Raw genomic sequence first — 22,792 nt, forward strand, 5'->3', positions numbered from 1 at the left:
GGTTAGATGCATGGCAGATGCAGTTTAATGTGGATAAATGTATGGTTGTCCACTTTGGTGGCAAGAACAGGAAGGCAGATTACTACCTCAATGGAATCAATTTAGGTAAAGGGGCAGTACAAAGAGATCTGGGTGTTCTTGTACACCAGTCAATGAAAGTAAGCATGCAGGTACAGCAGGTAGTGAAGAAGGCTAATGGCATGCTGGCCTTCATAACAAGAGGGATTGAGTATAGAAGCAAAGAGGTTCTTCTGCAGCTGTACAGGGCTCTGGTGAGACCACACCTGAAGTATTGTGTGTAGTTCTGGTCTCCAAAGTTAAGGAAAGACATTCTGGCTATTGAGGGAGTGCAGCGTAGGTTCACGAGGTCAATTCCTGGAATGGCGGAACTACCTTACGCTGAAAGACTGGAGCAACTGGGCTTGTATACCCTTGAGTTTAGAAGACTGAGAGGGGATCTGATTGAGACATCTAAGATTATTAAAGGATTGGACACTCTGGAGGCAGAAAACATGTTTCCGCTGATGGGTGAGTGTCGGACCAGAGGACACAGCTTAAAAATACGGGGTAGACCATTTAGGACAGAGATGAGGAGAAACGTCTTCACCCAGAGAGTGGTGGCTGTATGGAATGCTCTGCCCCAGGGGTCAGTGGGAACCCAGTCTCTAGATTCATTTAAGAAAGAGTTGGATAGAGCTCTCAAGGATAGTGGAATCAAGGGTTGTGGAGATAAGGCAGGAACAGGATACTGATTAAGGATGATCAGCCATGATCATATTGAATGGTGGTGCAGGCTCGAAGGGCAGAATGGCCTACTCCTGCACCTATTGTCTATTATTGTCTAATTTCTAAACGTTCTCAATTGCAGCTAGTTAATACAAACAATCTATTCTCATTCATTCAACCTAAACCAATCCAACACTGCACCTTCCAAATGCACCAATCACTAACAGTTTCTTGAGAAATTTCTCTCTCAAAAAAACTAACTTAAATTCTTACAGTGCAAAATCAAAATACCCTGGATCTCGCACTCCAGGGAAACAAAACACAAACATTTAACCACCAATAAACAATTATGCATACAAATCAGATCGCAATGATTAAACTATAGACTCTATATATCTCTCTCACAGACACACACAAAAATTCTGCCAGCTGCAGCTGCTCTCTCTCTCTTTCAAACACACACGTGCGCGCACACATAGGTTTGCTGCTAACAGCCAAAAACTCTGCTATAAATCAATTGCTGTCAGCCAAAGCCTTACTTAAACAGACCCATTGTTCGTTTCCAGAAGTCTAATTATCTTACAGGCCTTATCTACAACATTTAACAGTCTCGCAACACGATAACACTATGACTATTCTCTGCTATTTTTACTTTTAATCATCCACTACCAATTTGCCAGTTTTCTAAACACATTTATCAGCGCTTCTAGTAAAGCAATTTCCCCTTCTTTATTCAGCCCTATCTATAGGGTCTTACATAGACCACGTGGAAGTTTTGCTACTTTTATTCTTACTCACCCCTTACCCCACTGCGCAGTTTTCTTGACCAATTCTCCACGTCTCCTCCTTCAGCAGCAATTTACCCCTGGCCTTTGGATCTTGGATCAGAGAGACCCTCCAGCAGGTTCCCACATCTGAGTCCCCAAGGACCACTCAAAGCCAACAGAATATAGTCCGAATTCACAGCAAAAATGCTAACTTTTTTTTGTTGGGTACCCTTATTCTGTCATTCTTTGGAGTGTCCCCGGTGGACCAAGATGCGCCCTGTAACTGCCCCCTGTCCATTCTGTTAGCTTATCAGCATGTCCAACTATATTAATCAAAGTACCCCACTCTCACTACATAATAAACCAGTGATGTTAGTTCCCATTATCTCTTTCATTGTACATTCTACTTAATGTTATTCTAATATCACGGTTAGATATTTATTGCTAACTCTGCTATAATGGTCTTTCATTCCAGACCCTACTTGATATTTTCCTAATGTCATGATTAGATATTTATTATCACTTTTGCTACCGTGATCTTTCATTGCAGATTAACCTATCATGATAGATATTTAGCTATTCCATCTAGTACAATAGTCTCCTGTCTCAAGCTGACTCTACTAACTATTAATTAGATATTTTAATGTCATGTCCTAAATATTTACACTCCCAATCCTGTCATAATCGCACTTAACAGAGAAACTTGCTTTATTACTTGTGTTATCTCGTCTCTCCATAGTGACCTTTCAGCCTTAACCTTACTCTGCTAATTGGTTTACTATGGTTATCCCATCCTGCCTTCCTGCCTTCCACAGAACACAGGTTGCTAGTGGTCTTCATGCGTTAACCCTTCCCATGCGTTCATGTTCCATAAGAGTGCAATAGGTGGATGGAGGTGGGGGTAAAGATGATAGATCAGAGAGGACTCCACCTCCATCTCTCTGACCTATCACCTTTACCCCCACCTTCATCTCTCTGACCTGTCACCTCTCCCCCCACCTCCATCCACCTATTGCACTCTCAGCTACTTTCCCCCCAGCCCCAACCTCTTCCCATTTATCTCTCCTTCCCAAGGCTCCCAGCCTCATTCCTGATGAAGGGCTTTTGCCCGAAACGTCGAATGTTTTTTTTTCCTGCTCCTTGGATGCTGCCTGACCTGCTGTGCTTTTCCAGCACCACACTCTCGATGCTGATCTCCAGCATCTGCAGTCCTCACTTTCACCCTGTCTTGATAACTGGTACAGATATGATAAGTTGAACACCATCTTCCTATGCTGTAACACTGTATGACTTGTGCTTCTAATTGAGGTAGACAGAGTGGAACTCAACTCCTGAATTTGACAGAACTTATTTGTAAACATGATATTGAGGGTGATTCTGCTGGGATCTGCATAACCTTTGAAACTTGAGTGAGTGAATTAGTGAAGACTTTCTCCATTATAATTATCTTAAGGAGATTTTAATGGATCAGGGCAACCCCTTGTTATCCAAACTGGTAAAAGATTTTTGTTTGCTGCTCCACATTCATAATGTAAGAATGTTTGTGCACAATTTTCAAACAGATTGCAATGAGATTCTAGTACAACCATTTCCTGCTATAATCCTGTGTCCCTTGATATATAGAAATCTATCAATTTCAGTCTTGGGCACACTCAACTATTGTTTCCATTGTTGTTTGGATTAAAGATTTCCAAATATTCACAGGCGCTATTTTTGACTGATTAATGAAATTCGTGCACGTCACAGTCCAAAATGATCCACCTTTTTAATATAATATAGGAAACCTCCTTCCTGCATTGATCATGTCAGTCTCGGAAAGAATTTTGTATGATGGCATTAGATCACTGCTGCCTCACAGGGGTGGCACGGTGGCTCAGTGGTTAGCACTGCTGCCACACAGTGACAGGGACCCGGGTTCGATGTGGAGTTTGCACATTCTCCCCGTGTCTGCGTGGGTTTCCTCCGGATGCTCCGGTTTCCTCCCACAATCCAAAGATGTGCAGGTTAGGTGAATTGGTCATGCTAAATTGCCCGTAGTGTTAGGTGCAGAAGTCAGGGGTAAATATAGGCTAGAGGAGTGGGTCTGGGTGGGTTATTCTTCAGAAGGTTGGTATGGACTTGTTGGGCCTGTTTCATACAGTAGGTAATCTAATCTAATCGCCTCTCATTCTTCTAAACTCTGTCTGCAAATCTGGAAATATGATGTTGAACCTGACTGAAGAAGAGTCATAATGAACTTAAAAATGTTAACTCTGTTTCTTCTGCATGGATGCTGCCAGGTGTGCTGAGTTTCTAGAGTGTACTGTCTGTGTTAATTTCAGATTTCCAGGATCTGCAATATTTTATTTTTATTCAAATCATTCCTATGGATTAATAGCTGGGGCCTAATCACTGACTCCTATGGACCTACATTCATTGAAGCTTACCAAACTAAAATTGAATCAGCTGTTCTTGTACTCTTTTATGTTCATTAATCAATTCTTAATCCATGCTAATATATCCCCACCCCACCCCACCCTACCCCCAACTCCCACGTGCCCTAACTTTTTTCACTACCTTCCAGTGTGGAACCTTTTTGAAAACATTTTGAATATCTAAACCAACAATATACACTTGGTTCTCACTTAACATATTATTTAGATCCTTAAACTCTCTCAGGTTTGTCAAAAATGATTTTCTTTCTTTTCTAAATCCATGTAGACTCTACCAAATCCAATCATTATTTTCTAAATGGGCTGGAATTGTGTCTGCTTCTAATGGATTCACATTTGTTTTTGCTGTTCTTTTCCTTTTTACACGTATATGAGAACTTTTACACTCAGCTTTTATGGTTTTCACCCGTTTAGTTTCATAGTCCATTTTCTCTATGTTTTTCTCGGTACTCTTTTGCTAAAATGCTCTGAATCTTTTATTTGCTTTCTTTCTGAAACTTAACAGGCATATTCCTTTGATCCAATATGATTTTAGATTTGTTTTGTTCCCAACGGTTGGAATGCTTTCCTTTGGGGGTGGGGCTGGGGGTTCTGTGCTTTAAAATAATGTATTTTTATTGCTAATTATGAAGAGTGAAGTTGGTTAGTCCACTTCCTCCGTCATCCAGAAGCAAAATTAGCAGTGAACTCACAGGCCAAAGTGGGCCTTAAAGCACCATTGATGGGCAAATATAAAACACAGTGAAGAACATCCCACCCAGTGGTGATACCAGACAATCTGATTGTTATAAGAATGAAATCACACTCCTGCCTGCACCAACTGTTTGATGGGGTGCGCGGTGTGCTATTGTGGTCAACTGAGTCTTTCACAAATCATTTGACCATTAATTATTTGCGTATGGTGAGAGAGCGATTGACTTTAGCGCTCCATGCTTTAGAGATGAGCTCAGGAGTGTACGGGAATGTTGCAGATTAGCCTACAGTTCTTTATAATATTTATCCCCACCAAAACCATATGCTGCAGTGACCTGTGGTATCCCTTCATCTTTATTTGTCTTTCAGTGTTAACCATTGTCTGTCTACTATTGTACCTTTCATTTTGGTTCGTAATCCATCCATAACCAATTTTTCTCTTCACAGTTTCATAAATTCTTTTATTTATATTTGATATCAGCATTTCTGATTGAGTTTGAAAGTGATGTAGTTCAGTATAAGCAGCTATCATATACTGTATCATATGAATAAAATGGTTTATTGCACACGAAAGGGAAAAGAAATTGTAACTGTCGTTCATTATACAAGAACTAATTGAAAGGGTCTTATTACAATTGTCAAAAATAAAGAGTCAATCTTCTTATGAGTCATCATTAAACTCTTCATTCCAGATTTGTATTGAATTGAAATTTTACCATCTGCCATGGGCAGGAATCGAACCCTGGTTCCCGGAACATTATCTTGGTCTCTGGATTAACAGTGTAGCAATAATATCACTAGGTTGTTGCCTCCCCCTATAAATGATCTGTACGATGCCTAGAGATGTCTTAAGTTTACACAAAAGACTATATAAATGGATACCTTACTTGTCTTTTTCACAGTGAAAGGTAATGTCCTCCGTGTTCTAGCCTTGCTGTTAAGACATGCTGCCTCACTGAGTAGATGATTCTTTGCTGTTTTCATTGGATTCAGAGCGGCCCCTTTGCCCTTGGTATGACATTAGGACAGGCCAGTACAATCTCAGACTATTGGCTTTATTATTACATTATTTCTTAGATCAACATCCATTTCAGTCCCTTCATGTTGGTCCCCTCCCCTTTCTAAACTGCGTAACTGACATCAGCATATCTTGATCCCTCAAAATATCAGCCTATACTGTTCAGGATTTTTGTTGCAAATGCAATGAAAATGTGACATTTGAAGTTGAATGGACTCAAGAATTTTACATTTCAATAATTAGAAACATATCTACCCAATTTAAAGTACTTGCAATTAAAGTACAGCTTATACTCATCCATAGTGTATTTCCAGAGAATTATGTATGCACAAACAACAGCAGAAATTGCAATGCCAACTGGCAACTAGACAATGTTGATTTGTCTACCAGCTAAATCTATGTGAAGAAATGTGCCTTTATTCAAGAAGGGCTGTAAAGAAAAGCCTGATAGCTATAGACCAGTAAGCCTAACGTGTGGTGGGTAAGTTACTTGAGAAGATTCTAGGGATAAGGTATACATGCATTCAGAAAGACAGAGTCTGTTTTGGAGTAGTCAGCATGGCTTTGTGAGTGGGAGATCATGCCTCACAAATTTGTTAGTGTTCTTTCATGAAGTGACCAGGAAGGTTGACGAGGGCAGGGCAGTAGACGAAGTTGATATGGATTTCATTGAGGCTTTGATAAGCTTTCACATGGTAGGCTGCTCTGGAAGGTTAGATCGCAACTAATCCAGTGGGAGCAGGCATTGGACACACAATTGGCTTGATGGTCAGAAGCAGAGAGTAATAGTGGAAGGATGCTTGTTGGACTGGAGGCCTGTGACAAGTGGAGTGCTTCAGAGGTTGGTGCTAGGCCCACTACTGTTGTTATCTATATCGATGATTTGGATGAGAATGTGCAAAGCATGATTAGTAACTTTGCTGATGACACTAAAATAGGTGGTAGCATGGACAGTGAGGAAGGTTATCATAAATTGGACCTTGATCATTTGGGGAAGTGGGCTGAGAAATGGCAAGTGAAGTTTAATATAGACAAGTGTGAGGTCATGCATTTTGGAAAGTCAAATCAAGGTAGGAGTTTCATGATGAATGGTAAGGCTATAAGGAGTGTAGTGGAACAGAGGGATCTTGGAGTTCAGGGGTTCACAGTTCACTGAACGTGGAGTCACGGGTAGACAGAGCAGTGAAGCAGGCTTTTGGCACACTGGCCTTCATCAGTCAGGGCATTGAGATTAGAAATTGGGAAGTTGTGTTGCAGATATACAAGGCATTTGTGAGGCCGCGCTTGGAATATTGTGATCAGTTTTGGTCACCTTGTTATAGGAAGAGTGTTATTAAACTGGAAAGAATGCAGTAGAAATTTAAAAGGATTTTGCTTGTACTCATTGGTCTGAGTTATAGGCAGAGCTTGGACAAATTAGGACTTTTTTCTTTAGAGTGTCTGAGTCATAGGGAAGAGCTTTAGAGGTGTATAACATCATGGGAGGCATACAGAGGATGAATGCATTCAGTCTTTTTCTCAGGGTTGGGGAATTGAGGACCAGAGGGGATCAGTTTAAGGTTCGAGGGGAAAGAATAAAAGAGAACCTGAGGGCCAACTTTTTTATATGGAGGGTGTATGCAAATGAGGTGAGCTGCCAGTGGAAGTGTGTATATTAACACTTAAAAGGCATTTGGACAAATACATGGATAGGAAAGGATTAGAAGGATATGGGCCAAGTGCAGGGAAATGGGATTAGCATAGACTGATTTTTGAGAAGATTTGGAGCTCAGGTTGTGTTTCAGGTTGTAAGTTTGCTTGCTGAGCTGGTAGATTTGTTTTCAGATGTTTCATCACCATGCCAGGTAACATCAGTGAGCTTCTGTTGAAGCGCTGGTGTTCTGTCCTGCTTTCTATTTGTGTGTCTTGGTCTGTTTTGGCGGATGATATCACTTCCGGTTCTTTTTCTGAGAGGTTGGTAAATGGAGTCCAAATTGATGTATTTGCTGATAGAGTTTCGGTTTGAATGCCAGGTCTCTAGGAATTCCCATGGGTGTCTTTGTTTAGCCTGTCCCAGGATGGATGTATTGTCCCGGTTGAACTGGTGTCACTTTTCATCTGTGTGTAAGGATTCTAGTGATAGTTGATCATGTTTTTTGATGGCTACTTGGTGCTTGTATATCCCGGTGGCTAGTTTCCTGCCCACATCTGTCTGATGTAATGTTTGTTGCAGTCCTTGCAGGGTATTTTGTAGCGTGACATTTTGGTCGGCATGGAGCAGTTTGGGCCAAAGGGCCTGTCTCCATAGTTTCAAATCTAATCTCCTGCTTCTTGTTCAGCATTAAGGTGTGGGCATAAATATTGTTATATTTGCAGTCTTGACAGCATTTCATATATCTGCATCCTCGCCTACAGTCTGTACTACCTGTTTGCATTTTTCTAATCACCATTGCAGTGGGGGGACTACTTCAGTTGGGTGGGGAGCAGATGATACAGCAGGACTCCCAAAGGTACAGTGCTTAATTCTTTTGGGTGAAGTATAGACACTGATTGCTCTGAGAGAAATGGGCAATAGTTTTGTGACCATACAGCAGAACATTGTGCATAGATGTCAGCTGCAAGAATATTATTAATGAGTCACTGGACTTCCAAGGATAATCAATGAAAACGTTTTTTTTGCACTTAGGATAAGCTTTAATGAAAATAATAATTTCTGTTGCAGGGAATTTTAGTACACTTTGGGTTGTAAATATACATTATATCAGAACAGGCAATTGTAAATTGTTTGAATTATGACCTGAATTTCAACATTTCCATTAACTTCAGTGTGTTGAAATTGCTGACTAATAATGTTCTGACAGCAGTCTTCAGGCAAGGAATTGTACTGCGAATTTGTCTGAGCCCAGTTGAGTTGAGATGCAAGCTTTATGCTGTCTGCTCATCAACATGGTTGTCAGGATCACATGCAGTTGATGACACAGTAACAGACTATTTGGCAATTGAAATTCTGCAAGTCAGCAGGGGAGAGTGAGAGCTGTACAAGAGATGTATAAGTGTTGGGTGGTCTGATATTTGTTCCCCTCATGCGAAGATGGCATTTTTTGCTCTTGAGTACAAGGCTGGCCTGCTCCTTCTGACGGACACTGCTCTGTGATGGCACTGTACAGCTATGATGGTCATGGGCAATACACAATTGACTGACTATGCCCAGTTGGAGTCAAAAAGTATGGGGTTGGAAAAGCACAGCAGGTCAGGCAGCATCTGAGGAGCAGGAGAGCCGATGTTTCGGGCATAAGCTCTTCATTCGAATCATTATTCCTACTCCTTGGATGCTGCCTGACCTACTGTGCTTTTCCAACACTACACTTTTTGACTATGACTCACCAGCATATGTAGTCCTCACTTTCGTCTAAGCCCTGTTGTGGGACAGTTGAAGAAGGGTCTGTGAAAGAACAAAAGTTCTGCATACACCATTTAACAATTCATTCCTGAGGCACTTTCTAATCGAGGTAGCAAAACCCCAGAATACCAGCAGAGTCAACTCTTACCAGAATTAGCTACTAACACCAAAAAGCTACTACTTGCCTTCAGAGCAGCTGCATTTCTCTCTCTCTCTCTCTCTCTCTGTCTGTCTGTCTGTCCCTGTGTCTCCATATCAAAACAAACTGTTTCTGTTCTGTGGCAGGTTGTCAAAACTGTCATTTGACTTTGTCAGTTTTGAGTTTGACTTTGAGTTTGTTTTTCATGATGTCCCAGTTTCTGAGCAGAGCCATAGTCCTCCCACCATTCTCCTCTCAGGAACATTTTGGTTCAATTGTAAACTAAGGAAAATTTGTATAACGTAACCATGACTCCCGTACATTGTATCCCCTCCACCACCTGTAACTGTGTTACTGTTATGATAGAATCCAGCATTTTGCCCACTAAGTTGACAGGTCTATGCTTCTATTTTTTTCTTCTGAAATGGCAGGACTATGTTTGTTAATTTCCAAAATCTTGTCAAATCTCAATTTCACCTCTCTGCATCTGATAGGCACGTTTTTGTTTCATTTAATTGCTTTAGATTTATATTCCCATGGAAACATTTACAATCATGTCTCTCTTGTCGAATCTCATTGTCATTTTTCTTTCCTTATCCTTTACTGAAGTCTACCATGCCCCAAAATCAGCTCACTACCTTTTAGAGTCAGAGTCATAGAGATGTACAGCATGGAAACGGACCCTTTGGTTCAACTCGTCCATGCTGACCAGATATCCCATCCCAATTCAATTCCTACCTGCCAGCACCCGGCCCATATCCCTCTAAACCCTTCCTATTCATATACCCATCCAGATGCCTTTTTAAATGTTACAATTGTACGAGCCTCCACAACTTCCTCTGGCAGCTCATTCCATATACATACCACCGTCTGTGTAAAAGGTTGCCCCTTAGGTCTCTTTTATATCTTTCCCCTCTCACCCTAAACCTATGACCTCTAGTTCTAGATTCCCCCGACCCCCAAGGAAAAGACTTTGTCTATTTATCCTATCCATACCCCTCATGATTTTATAAACCTCTATAAGGTAACCCCTCAGCCTCTATCGCTTCAGGGAAAACAGCCCCAGCCTATTCAGCCTCTCCCTATAGCTCAAATCCTCCAACCCTGGCAACATCCTTGTAAACATTTTCTAAACTCTTTCAAGTTTCACAACATCTTTTTGATAGGAAGGAGACCAGAATTGCAAGCAATATTCCAACAGTGGCCTGACCAATGTCCTGTACAGCCACAACATGACCTCCCAACTCCTGTACTCAATACTCTGACAATAAAGGAAAGCATACCAAACGTCGCCTTCACTATCCTATCTACCTGCGACTCCACTTTCAAGAAGCTATGAACCTGCACTCCAAGGTCTCTTTGTTCAGCAAAACTCCGTAGGACCTTACCATTAAGTATATAAGTCTTGCTAAGATTTGTTTTCCCAAAATGCAGCACCTCACATTTATCTAAATTAAACTCCAGCCACTTCTCAGCCCATTGGCCCATCTGATCATGATCCCATTGTAATCTGAGGTAACCTGCGCTGTCCACTACACCTCCAATTTTGGTGTCATCTGCAAACTTACCTCTTATTCTCGCATCCAAATCATCCATATAAATGATGAAAAGTAGTGGACCCACCACCAATCCTTCTGAGACAAGACCTCCAGTCTGAAAAACAACCCTCCTCCATCACCCTCTTCTTCTACCTTTGAGCCAGTTCTGTATCCAGTTGCCTAGTTCTCCCTGTATTCAATGAGATCTAACCAGTCTCCCATGGGGAACCTTGTCAAACGCCTTACTGAAGACCATATAGATCACATCCCCCACTCTGCCCTCATCAATCCTCTTTGTTACTTCTTCAAAAAACTCAATCAAATTTGTGAGACATGATTTCCCACGCACAAAGCCATGTTGACGATCCCGAATCAGTCCTTGCCTTTCCAAATACATGTGCATCCTGTCCCTCGGGATTCCCTCCAACAAGTTGCCCACCACTGATGTCAGGCTCACTGGTCTATAGTTCCCTGGCTTGTCCTTACCACCCTTCTTAAACAGTGGCACCACGTTAGCCAACCTCCAAACTTCCGGCACCTCACTTGTGACTATCGATGATATCTCGGTAAGAGGCCCAGTAATTACTTCCCTAGCTTCCCACAGAGTTCTAGGGTGCACCTGATCAGATCCTGGTTATTTATCCACTTTTACACATTTCAAGACATCCAGCACTTCCTCCTCTGTAATATGGACATCTTTCAAGATATCACCATCTATTTCCTGACATTCTATATCTTTCATGTCCTTTTCCACAGTAAGTACTGATGCAAAATACTCATTTAGTATCTCCCCCATCTCCTGCAGCTTCACACTAAGGCTGCCATGCTGATCTTTTAGGGCAACATTATGGAATTTTAACTTGCATTGAATGTTGTCTTTCCTACTTTTTTTTTGCCACAGGTGGCTACATTTTCTGTGCAATATTTTTGCCTTAAAGGAACTTAAATACAGTGCAGATTTGCATTAATTTATATTCATCTCATATTATCTTTAAATTCTGTCCGCTGCTTGCCTCCCATCTTAACTTTTAATTGAGTTTCCCTGTCTATTGTATGCTACTTGTCTGCTATTTAGATACAAGGCCCTAGATTTGATCATCACTTAGTGTGAAAGCATTTCAGTGTTAAACTATTTCAGAAGGGTGGCACGGTGGCTCAGTGGTTAGCACTACTGCCTCACAGCACCAGAGTCCCAGGTTCGATTCCAGCCTCAGGTGACTGTCTGTGTGGAGTTTGCACAGTCGCTGCATGGGTTTACTCCCACAGTCCAAAGATGTGCAAGTTAGGTAAATTGGCTGTGTTAAATTGCCCAGAGTGTTAGGTGCATTAGTAAGAGGGAAATGGGTCTGGGTGGGTTACTCTTCAGAGGGTCGGTGTAGACTGGTTGGGCTGAAGGGCCTGTTTCCACACTGTAGGGAATCTAATCTACTATTACAGTCAGTCAGCCTTTCCGAGAGACACCTTTTTTACAAGGATGTTTATTAGCTTTTTCCCATTACAGAATACTTGATCCAAAATGTTGATTCTTGAACAGTCTGATCTCAAAAACCATCCTGCAAACTTTCTCTGTACCCATCCTGCACACTTACTGCTATTAATGTCTGTCCAGTCAATATGAGGAATAAATTTGCCAATGATAAACGATTACCCTAATTACATGGAGCACAAGTTTCCTGACATTCACTCTGCCTTTCACTGCAGCTACTGTTGGGAGCTGTGTAATAACGTACACAAGTGCTTTCTCCCTCTTGATTTTTCTTAGATCCACCCAAACTGATTATAGTTCTGGATTTCCTCAGGTTAAGTTCTTTCTCTGTACTGTTATTATCCCAAAGTTTTGTTGTTATTGTTTTGTTGGTATTGGGACAATTTTAAGTTACAGAGTAGCAAGGTCATTTGGCATGAAAATTGACCCTTTGGTCCAACTAATCCGCGTCAACCATGTTCCCAAACTAAACTAGTCCCACTTGCCTGTGTCTGGTCCACATCCCTCCAATTCTGTCCTATTCAAGTATTTATCCAAATGTCTTTTTAAATGTTGTAACTGTACCTGCATCCATCACTGCTCCTGGCAGTTCATTCCACATATGAACTGCTCTCTGTGTAAAAAAAAAAGTTGCCCCTCATGTCTGTTTTCAATCTTTCTGCTATTCTCTTTAAAAATATAGCCAGACATTGTGAACTCCCCCACACTAGGGAAGAGACTGTTGCTATTCACCCTTTCCATGCCCTTCATGATTTTAAAAACCTTGATAAGGTCACCTCTCAACATCCTAAATTCCAGGAAAACGTGCCAGTCTACCCAGTGTATCTTTATAACTCAATTCCTCCATATCTGGCAACATCCTGTTAAATCTTTTCTGAACTAATGATATCAGCAATGATATTTATTGTTAGATCACATATAATTTTAATTTGCACTCATAATTCATCTAGTTTGTCCCAAGTGCATTTGAACTGGTGCTTTTATCAAACACTTCCTACTTCTTTCTGACAACACATTAGTCACTAATGCCCTTTCTTTTCCAATCTTTTCCAAATGCAAACATTTCAGTTTCATCCAAAGCACTGCTGCATCTTAATGTCTTGGCATTTCCTTTGGTGCCTTTGTATTTTCTGAAACTACTACTCTGTCCTGCTGCTGCCATCTTCCAATACCAATTGTGATCGGTTCAAGTTCTAGCTCGAGAATCTGAAAGTAGTAGAGAAGAGGTTGAGCAAATAGGAGGAAGAAACACATGAAAGTTGGCAAAACTGTAGTTGCTGTTTATGGGATCGTGTGATACTGATGAGGTTTACGTGCACACATCGTGTGTGCTCAGAGGTCAGGTTGTTTTTCTCTACTGTCATTATCCCAGAGGTTTTTTCTTAATATGGTATTGACACAATTATGAGTTTGAGTCATACAGAATGAAAACAGACCCTTTGGTCCACCAGACCATGCTAACTATGTTCCCAAACTAAATTGGTTCTGTTTGCCTACGTTTGGTTTAGATACATGCAAACATTTTGTATTTGTGTACTTAACAAAATGCCTTTTAAATGTTGTAACTGTACCTGCATCCACCACTTCCTCTGGCAGTTTGTTTCACATCTGTGGTTGCCCCTTATTTCATTTTAAAATCTCTCTCTTCTCATTAAAAATATGCCCCTAGTTTTGAACTAACCCACCCTAGGGAAAAGACCCATCCTGGTAAATCTTTTCTGAACTAATGATATTGGTAACAATATTTGTTATTAGGTCATATATAAATTTGATTTGTACTCCTAATTGATCTAATTTATCCTAAGTGCTTCTTGTATTTGAATTTGTGCTTTTAGCAAGTACTTCTTCCTACTTTTTTCTGGCACCACATTAGTCAATAATGCCCTTTTCCTGTTTTTTTCTGAATGAACATATTTTCATCCAAAACGCTGTTCTATCTCAATGGCTTGCATTTCTGTTGGTGCTTCTGTTTTTTTCTGAAAGCTCCTACCTCCAAGTCTGTCCATCCATTCTCTTCACCCAAATAGAAACAAGGTTTACCAAGTAGAGGGAAGAAACAGAAGAAAATTGGCAAAACTGCAGTTGCTATTTATGGGATGATGTAATGCCGATGAGGTTTGTACACACAGATCATCTGCGCTCAGAGGTTCATTCAATAATCTCTTTTTCTGTGTGGGTTTTATTAACAATGAGTGTAAGTTCCTCAACAGTGAGCCTTCATTGGAAATACATTGAAGTCCTGTAGTATACTCCTGTCCACGTTCTTGCCAATCCCAATATCTGCGATAAATCAACAGATATTAAATCATGCTTAACTGAAGTAAATGATCCTTTAAAAACATGTTCCACGTTTTCCAGATCCATTCTGCAATCTCACTTTGAATTATAGATATTTTGAAATTGTTAATGCAACATGGCTGAAGACAAACAATGAAACTTGTCTAAATGGATCAGAAATCTCTATTCCTTACCAAGGCCCGAGTGAGCAATACTGGGAATAAGTCATAGTCATAGAGTCATAGAGATGTACAGCATGGAAACAGACTCTTTGGTCCAACCTGTCCATGCCAACCAGATATCCCAACCCAATGTAGTCCCACCTGCCAGCACCCGGCCCATATCCCTCCAAACCCTTCCTATTCATATACCCATCCAAAAGCCTCTTAAATGTTGCAATTGTACTAGCCTCCACCACATCCTCTGGCAGCTCATTCCATACACGTACCACATCTCTGCGTGAAAAAGTTGCCCCTTAGGTCTCTTATATCTTTCCCCTCTCCCCCTAAACCTATGCCGTCTAGTTCTGGACTCCCCGACCCCAGGGAAAAGACTTTGTCTATTTATCCTATCCATGCCCCTCATAATTTTGTAAACCTCTATAAGGTCACCCCTCAGCCTCTGACACTCCAGGGAAAAGAGCCCCAGCCTATTCAGTCTCTCTCGATAGCTAAGATCCTCCAACTCTGGCAACATCCTTGTAAATCTTTTCTGAACCCTTTCAAGTTTCACAACATCTTTCTGATAGGAAGGAGACCAGAATTGCACGCAATATTCCAACATTGGCCTAACCAAATTCTGTACAGCCGCAACATGACCTCCCAACTCCTGTACTCAGTACTCTGACCAATAAAGGAAAGCATACCCAAGTGCCTTCTTCACTATCCTACCTACCTGCGACTCCACTTTCAAGGAACTATGAACCTGCACTCCAAGGTCTCTTTGTTTAGCAACACTCCCTACCATTAAGTGTATAAGTCCTGCTAAGATTTGCTTTCCCAAAATGCAGCACCTCTCATTTGTTGGAATTAAACTCCATCTGCCACTTCTCAGCCCTTTGGCCCATCTGGTCCAGATCCTGTTGTGATCTGAGGTAATCCTCTTCGCTGTCCACTACACCTCCAATTTTGGTGTCATCTGCAAACTTACTAATTGTACCTCTTATGCTCGCATCCGAATCATTTATGTAAATGACAAAAAGTAGAGGGCCCAGCACCGATCCTTGTGGCACTCCACTGGTCACAGGCCTCCAGTCTGAGAGCAACACCTCTAAGCTTCATAGCTGGGCCAGTAACCCCTCTTGGGATGGTTGATTGGTAAATGAGAGAGAAGATGCTTGATTTTGATTGAGGTATTACATTATTCTCCTCTTGCATACCAACAGGGGCTCCTGCTTTAGTTTGTATTTCCATGGTTTCCAACACCGCAGCTTTCCTTTAACAGGAATTTAAACTGTGTAAACCTTATCAAACAAATATTTATTTTCTTGTATATTCTGGTTTCAAGACTGATCTCCCTTTCTCTGTGTTATCAACTGAATATAGTATTGTGTTTATCCCATAGTCCTGGTAAATGAATTAGGGAAATTGGGAGTAACACTATATATTTAATGATATAAAGGAGCTGAATTCACTGGGAGACACAGTGACTAACTCAGGTAGTTTTAACAGTGCAATGTTAGGCTGTCAATGAAGCACCGTCAACTCCTTCAAACCAAATCAGCTCTCAAGGGAATCACATCAGCATTGACTGTTTAACAAAACTTTATATTTTAAAAGAAAAAATGAGAGAATATTTAAAACATTACCAAATTTAGTCTCTCTTCTTAATACAACTGGACACTGGGATATAGTTTTACAAGGATGTTAACAATAACCACTAACATTTATATAGAGCTTAGTTCCCCTAGGACCGTGTAGCCTGGAGGTATTCATGTTACTCCATAGCTCATCAGGCCATAGACCTGTATTCTGGATGTCTGTCAGGGCCATGCTGGGTCATCACAGCATCCTTACTTCCAGCTACCTCAAATAAAAACTCATATCCTTTCAACTCTTCACCTCCTAAGAAATTACCCTGTGGTAAAATTAAAGTTGTGGAGGACATGTAAAAAACTATAATGGCGGACACAGTTTATAGTCCACAGCATTGTACTTGATCAATCTAGGCATCTTTGTCAGTAGTCCTATTGTGATGGTATTGTGCCTTTAAGAGAGACGTATTCTCTGCTGTCTCTCTTGCAGAGAGGTGTTGTCACAGTGGTGTCAGGCTGTCAGTTGCAGGCAGACAGTTGGTAAATAGTTTGACGATTTTTTTGTGTGACAAAAGAAAACTGAGTGGATAGAGTCAGGGTTAAAACAGACCCAGGAAAGTTTTAGTTTTTCTTTTTAGTTCGTGAGATGGTTTCTTCTGCTGCTGAGCTAACAGCTTGAATTCTCTGATGTTAGAGTCTTCAGTGAAAGGTTTCCCCGAGAAATAAAATGAGGCAAACAATTCCTTTCAGCATTTGTTCTGCTGGACTGGAGAGAGGTAGCACATGAGAGCCTTAACTGTTTTACTAAATTGCCTTGTCAAGTGCGTGTTTATGGGATGCTTCCTATATTGGAACAGGTGATAATTAGTCCTGAAGTCAAACATTATCTTGTTAAGTATTTCAATAGAGTTAAAGATATGCCAATTCTTTTTGGATTTTAATTGTGTCATAAGAATAAAATTTGTTTTGATTAAAGCCTAGTTGGCGACCAATCATGTCAAATTTATAACATAAGGATGAGATGTGGGCTGTGTATTACTAAAGAATTCAATGGACTTTTATTATAGCTCCTCATATGTACACACATACAGTACAATCTCTGGCAATTGTGTGTTTTGACTCCAGTTCAGCAATTCAAATGTCATGCTGGAAGAGGACCAAGCTTAGTAAGACAAAGAGTGAGAACTTTATGCGATTAGGTCACATGCCATGATATATTGCTGGCATCATGACTGTATTCCATAATAATATATCTCACATTGATGTTGAGTTATAACAGCATATTACCCTTTTTCCAAAGATAAGAAATCTCAGACAGATATATGGAACTGCTTTATACAGGTACCTGTTGTCCATTTAATAATTATAGAAATGTATAGAAACAGTGTTAACAATATTAATAATTGAAACTTCCATCTAACTTTGGAGCGCTGCTCCTTTGATAGGTACCTGATGAATAAGTGCCACTTTGAAAGCCAGTGCTTCCAAGTAAACCTGTTGGACTATAACCTGGTGTTGTGTGAATTTTAACTTTGTTCACCCAAGTTCAACACTAGCTCCTTCAAATCATATTTTAGTGAATGCATGGAGGGTTTGGCTTTGCCTTGTTTTCTGATATGTACAGCTGTAATGTACTGTCCCCTTTAAAAATTCACCTCTAGTCAAAACTGTAAATGCACTTTGATACTGAATGCTCGGACAATGATGTACACAACAGCCAATTGGAATATTGAATCTAAGAATAGATTAAATATTCTGGGATCTTAGATAAATCCATAACCTGTGTAAGCAGAGTTGCACATACTTCAAGTCACATGTGGAAGAGTTACTGTACTTTGCACTGCACTTAGACTTTGTTTCAAAATTCTGTCACTTCTTTAACCATAGTACTATAACACTCTTCTTCAAGCACGCCTTCAGTAACAGAAGAATCTTTCAGCAGTGACCAAATGGACCAAAGAAAATTTGCTTTATCTGGGTTCTCTCAGACTCACCATCAAACACGTGCTCCAAAGCACATGGTGAGTATCTATCAAAACATTAGACAGTAGTCTCAAGTAAAACCCTGTGAGGTATGGATAATTTGGGGATTTTAGTTGTTGTGAATTGCAGAGCTTCTTTGAGAGTTCAGTTGACCAACTGATTCCTGGCAAATGGGGAACAGTTACATTGTTTATTCGCTGGGTGGAAATGTATCATTTGCTTTGGTTCCAGGTGGAGAAAGCCAAATGAGCCATCATCCACTCCAAACCCATTGCGTCCCACCTTTACCTAAACTATTCATCCTCACACCCTTCTTTCTGTAAGGACTCCATCCCATTCTCCAAGTTACTCTGACTCTGGTGCATCGATTCTGATGCTGCCACTTTGGTGCATGGGCATATCAGAAATGTTCACCCTTTGCCTCTGGTGCAGCTGGGGTTAACAGAGCACTTAGCCATGTTTGACCCATTTCCCACAATTCTAGTCTGTTGTATTCGTTGTTCAGAATGTAATCTCCTCTACACTGGGAGAGAGAAGTCGCAGAGTGTGTGACCACCTCGTGCAACATCTACACTCTGTAAAGTGACCCTGAGCTTCTAGTTGCCTGTCAGTTCAACGCACAATCATGTTCCCTGGCCAACATCTCTGTCTCAGGCTTGCTGCTGTGCTCCAGCAAGACTAAGTACAAGCTTACAAGCTGGAAGACCAGTATCTTGTTTTCTGCTTGGGAAATTCACAGTCTTCAGGATCAATATCGAGTTCAGTGATTTTAGGGCCACAGCACCTTCTTCAGGTCAAGTCATCCCCATTGTCCTACCAGGCCATAAGACTGCTCAGTTGCTAGAGAAAGGTGGTGCTAAAAGCTGAAGGTCATCAAACCTAAGGTGAGGGGAGAGGTTGAGAAGGGGAGTCCAATATTGAAACCTAAGACAGTACAGGAGCTGAATTCATGCTGCTGGCATCACATGCATTGCAAACCAGCCATCCAGCCAACTGAGCTAGCAATGTCCTTTATCTACTCTAGACCTGGTCACAACGTGGCTGCTTTCAGCCAAGTCATCCCATTTCTCATGGTCCCCATCATTAGCAGTTTTCCCTTTCCCTGCCATACTATCAACCATTCCTTTGTATAACTTACTTTCTGTCCCTCCTGAGCTCAGTCAGCTAACTCCGTGTTATCAGCGTTTATATAGTTTGTTCCTCTAAAGAAGGGTCACTGGATTTGAAATGTTAATTCTGCTTTCTCTCCGCACATGCTTCCAGACCTGCTAAGTTTATCCAACAATTTTTTAAATCCGCCATCACCCCTCTTTTCCTCAGGTTGCTACTAATAATCCTGTGAGTGAAGGTGATGAGAATGTGGAGCGAGGTAACTGGACCTCAAAGACTGACTACCTGCTCTCAGTGATTGGTTCTGCAGTTGGTCTGGGCAATGTCTGGAGATTCCCGTATTTGGCTTACAGAAACGGAGGAGGTACTGTCATGAAATCCAAAATATAGGGAAGATAAAAAATTTACAGAGAACAATTAAATGGCATAAAAAGGTTGCATTAAATGAACCAGGTAGCAATTTAGCCTGCAATCACCAACAGTTATGCTATCCACCCTTACTCCACACAAGGACGTGATTAAGTTTCAATTATAAAGACATAGTGTCTGCAATTTAACACAAATGTATGATCACTAATAGGCACTACAAAAATAACTAACCTTTGTGACAAGATGGAAGCTGATGCTGACTTCAAGATGTCCAATTGGTGACTGGTAGTTTACTTCACTGTTTCAGTGGTGTTAGTTGTGATTTCTTTTGGAGACTGTGGAGAGCACAAAGGACAACAGAGCACAGCATCTCAGAAAGGGCTTCAATTTCAAATGTTTTGTTCAGAGATGACAGTTTAGTGGACATCAACCATCAGTGATTCTTGCAATATGTTGGGTCACTAACTTGGACAATATGAATTTTAGGAACCACCTCATTATGCACCTGTTAGCACTCAGTAGCACCCAGATGAACTACTTGTTGTGATTTATTGTTGCTTATGTTGTAATGCTGCCAATGTTGCTTCACACTGGCAAAGGGCTCAAGTATCTTCTTCAGGTGTGTATCAAGTGAGAAAAAGAACATTGTGTGTTACAAGTAATATTCTGCTGCACTGATCCTTAAGTCTCTGTGTAATGATCCACCTATACTCAGCATATTATGTTAAAACTCTGATAGGACTCCTTACACTTGACACAGCTAGACTCGCTGCCTTCTTGAACCTTGCAGTATATTTTCTTACCCACCTACCTCCCCCTATCCCGCACACTCACTTGTCTACATCCTACATGCTCACCTTATACACTTGTTTTCTGAGGCTTTGGGACATTTAAGCCTCCACTTACTAGAATATGGCAGCTAGTGCTGTAAAAAAGGGGAATAACTTGGTTCCTCCCAATGGCTCTGTATTCAGGATTCAGATGGATTGAAGATACACTGCATATTTCTCCAGTGTGGACCTTTGTACGCCAGCACGTAGATACAGGATAAAAATGTAATTGTTACAACAAATAGCTGCTATTAATTCTATTGCTCTCAGAGACTCTGCCAGATCTGTTGAATATTTCTTACATTTTCTATTTTTTAGCTCCGATTTCCAGCATCCATTGAATTTTCCTTTTCTTACTTTGCAGTCTGTATCGCATCCTATTAAAATCAGCCCTTCCTACGTTGAGAATTTTCCTGGCTATTTCATGTTTGCTGTTATCTTGTTGAACTTGTGTATTATGATCATTATTGAATAACTGTTCACACCTCGTTTGGCAGCTAACTATGGCTCATTATTCATTTCTAAATCTGAATCCTTTGTAACAAAAACAGAAATTGCTGGAGAAACTCATAAAATATGATAAAACTATGAAGAGGGAAAGCGCAGTTAACTTTTTGGGTCCAGTGACCCATCTTAGGAACTGTTTTAACTGCAGTTCAACAAATTTGAGAGGATCATTGAGTTTCTACATAATCAAACATATTGTGGCTTTGTGAAGCACAAATGTACTGTGTGCTATTGAGATGATAGTATTTGATCTTCCACCACTGCTGCTGAACCAGTGACCTTCCTGATGCCTCTCAGGCAGCCAGCCCATACTGCTGCTGCCCATGTCAAAGAATCATGATCGTGCCATTTGCCCATCAAATCTGCAGCAACCCTATGAAGAGCATCTCACCCAATACCCTATCCCTGGTAAGCCTGCATTTATCATAGCTAACCACCTAACTTGCACGTTCTTGTCCACGATGGGCAATTTAGCATGGCCAATCCAACTCACCCTGCACATTTTTGGACTGTGGGAGGAAATCGGAGCAACTGGAGAAAATGCGCACACTCACCGAGAGAATGTGTAAAGTCCGCACAGACAGTCATCAGAGGGGGAATCGGACTGTGAGGTATTGTGAGGCAACAGTGCTGTCCCAGTTTGAAGCCAGGCCCTCAGTGAACATAGACTTCCCCACCTTAACACACACCAATCATTCACCAGCATCACTTTCTCATCAGGAAGTTCCTGCACCAACATCTATTAATAAAAGCCACCAACCAAAAGCCTTCACAAGCATGCTTTACCTTTCACCCTCATGTGCAAGCCTATACTGCCACCCAGGTTAATGTTACAGTGCTACGCCAGTAACTAAAGATTGACTGGTGCAAATTGCTGACTGTCATAGCATGAAACTACAGTTGGCCATGCAAGGTTGAAGAGTTCTGTGGTTTAAAGCTGAGTTGTGAAGGTTTTTGATGTTGGCTTTTATTAATTGATGTTGGTGCAAGGACTTCTGGATGACAGAGTGAAATGAGTGTGATGCTGGTGAATGATTGGTGTTTGTTAGGGTGGGGAAGCCTGTGAGGCTATCCCCCAATGAACACAATTTCTCTATACCCTTATACAGGGGGTCAATGTCGCCTCATCCCTATCACCTCCTCTTTCCAGTTTCTGTCCCTTTCTCTTCCCAAGGCAGGAAACAGTGCACTGAGGTAATATTGGGATTCTCCAATGGCCAGGACAAAATGGAGAATGTGGTGCATCACCCCAAGCGTGGTCAGTCTCTCTTGCACCCCTGTAAAGATTGCCCTGTTTGCAAGTAGCCTTGTCTTATGGTGTCACACTGTTTTGTTACATTCACAATTCTTCTCCCTGGTCCATAAACATGACAGAAACCGCTCTCCTGAGGGAAGTGGAATCAATGTAAGAAGTATCAGGCAGTAACACATTGTATTTTCACTCCAAGGTCAAATCTTATAATAAAACCCTTTCCAATCCCTTGACTGTTGCAATTGCGCATTTTCTTAGCTGCGAAGTACAATTAATGAGGGTAAAAAGCAGTAACGGTCACTGGATGTTGATTGTGTCTGTTTTGTATTCAGATGAAACCTGGTGACATTAACATTTAGACAATGGTTTACTTTCCCTTTTCTATATTTTGCAGGTGCTTTCCTTATTCCCTACATTCTGATGCTGGCACTTGCTGGGATGCCAATGCTTTTCTTGGAAACTTCCTTTGGGCAGTTTGCCAGCCTCGGACCAGTTGCAGTGTGGAAAGCCGTGCCCATGTTACAGGGTTAGTG

At 41.1% G+C, this 22,792-nt stretch overlaps 1 protein-coding gene across 1 annotated transcript in view; it reads left to right on the top strand.

The window, feature by feature from the left end:
• LOC122557092 (sodium-dependent serotonin transporter-like) overlaps window positions 1-20,977 on the top strand; it is a 33,337-nt gene extending 12,360 nt beyond the window's left edge. Inside the window, exons 4-5 of the mRNA XM_043704388.1 lie at window positions 18,118-18,229; window positions 19,512-20,977. Of these exons, the coding sequence (XP_043560323.1) occupies window positions 18,118-18,229; window positions 19,512-19,691 (292 nt within the window). The 3' untranslated portion in view covers window positions 19,692-20,977. The remainder of the gene's footprint in view (window positions 1-18,117; window positions 18,230-19,511) is intronic.
• Window positions 20,978-22,792: the final 1,815 nt, after the last annotated feature.

This window comes from Chiloscyllium plagiosum, chromosome 15, assembly GCF_004010195.1.
Source record: "Chiloscyllium plagiosum isolate BGI_BamShark_2017 chromosome 15, ASM401019v2, whole genome shotgun sequence".
In the NCBI taxonomy this organism is placed as follows: Eukaryota; Metazoa; Chordata; class Chondrichthyes; order Orectolobiformes; family Hemiscylliidae; genus Chiloscyllium; species Chiloscyllium plagiosum.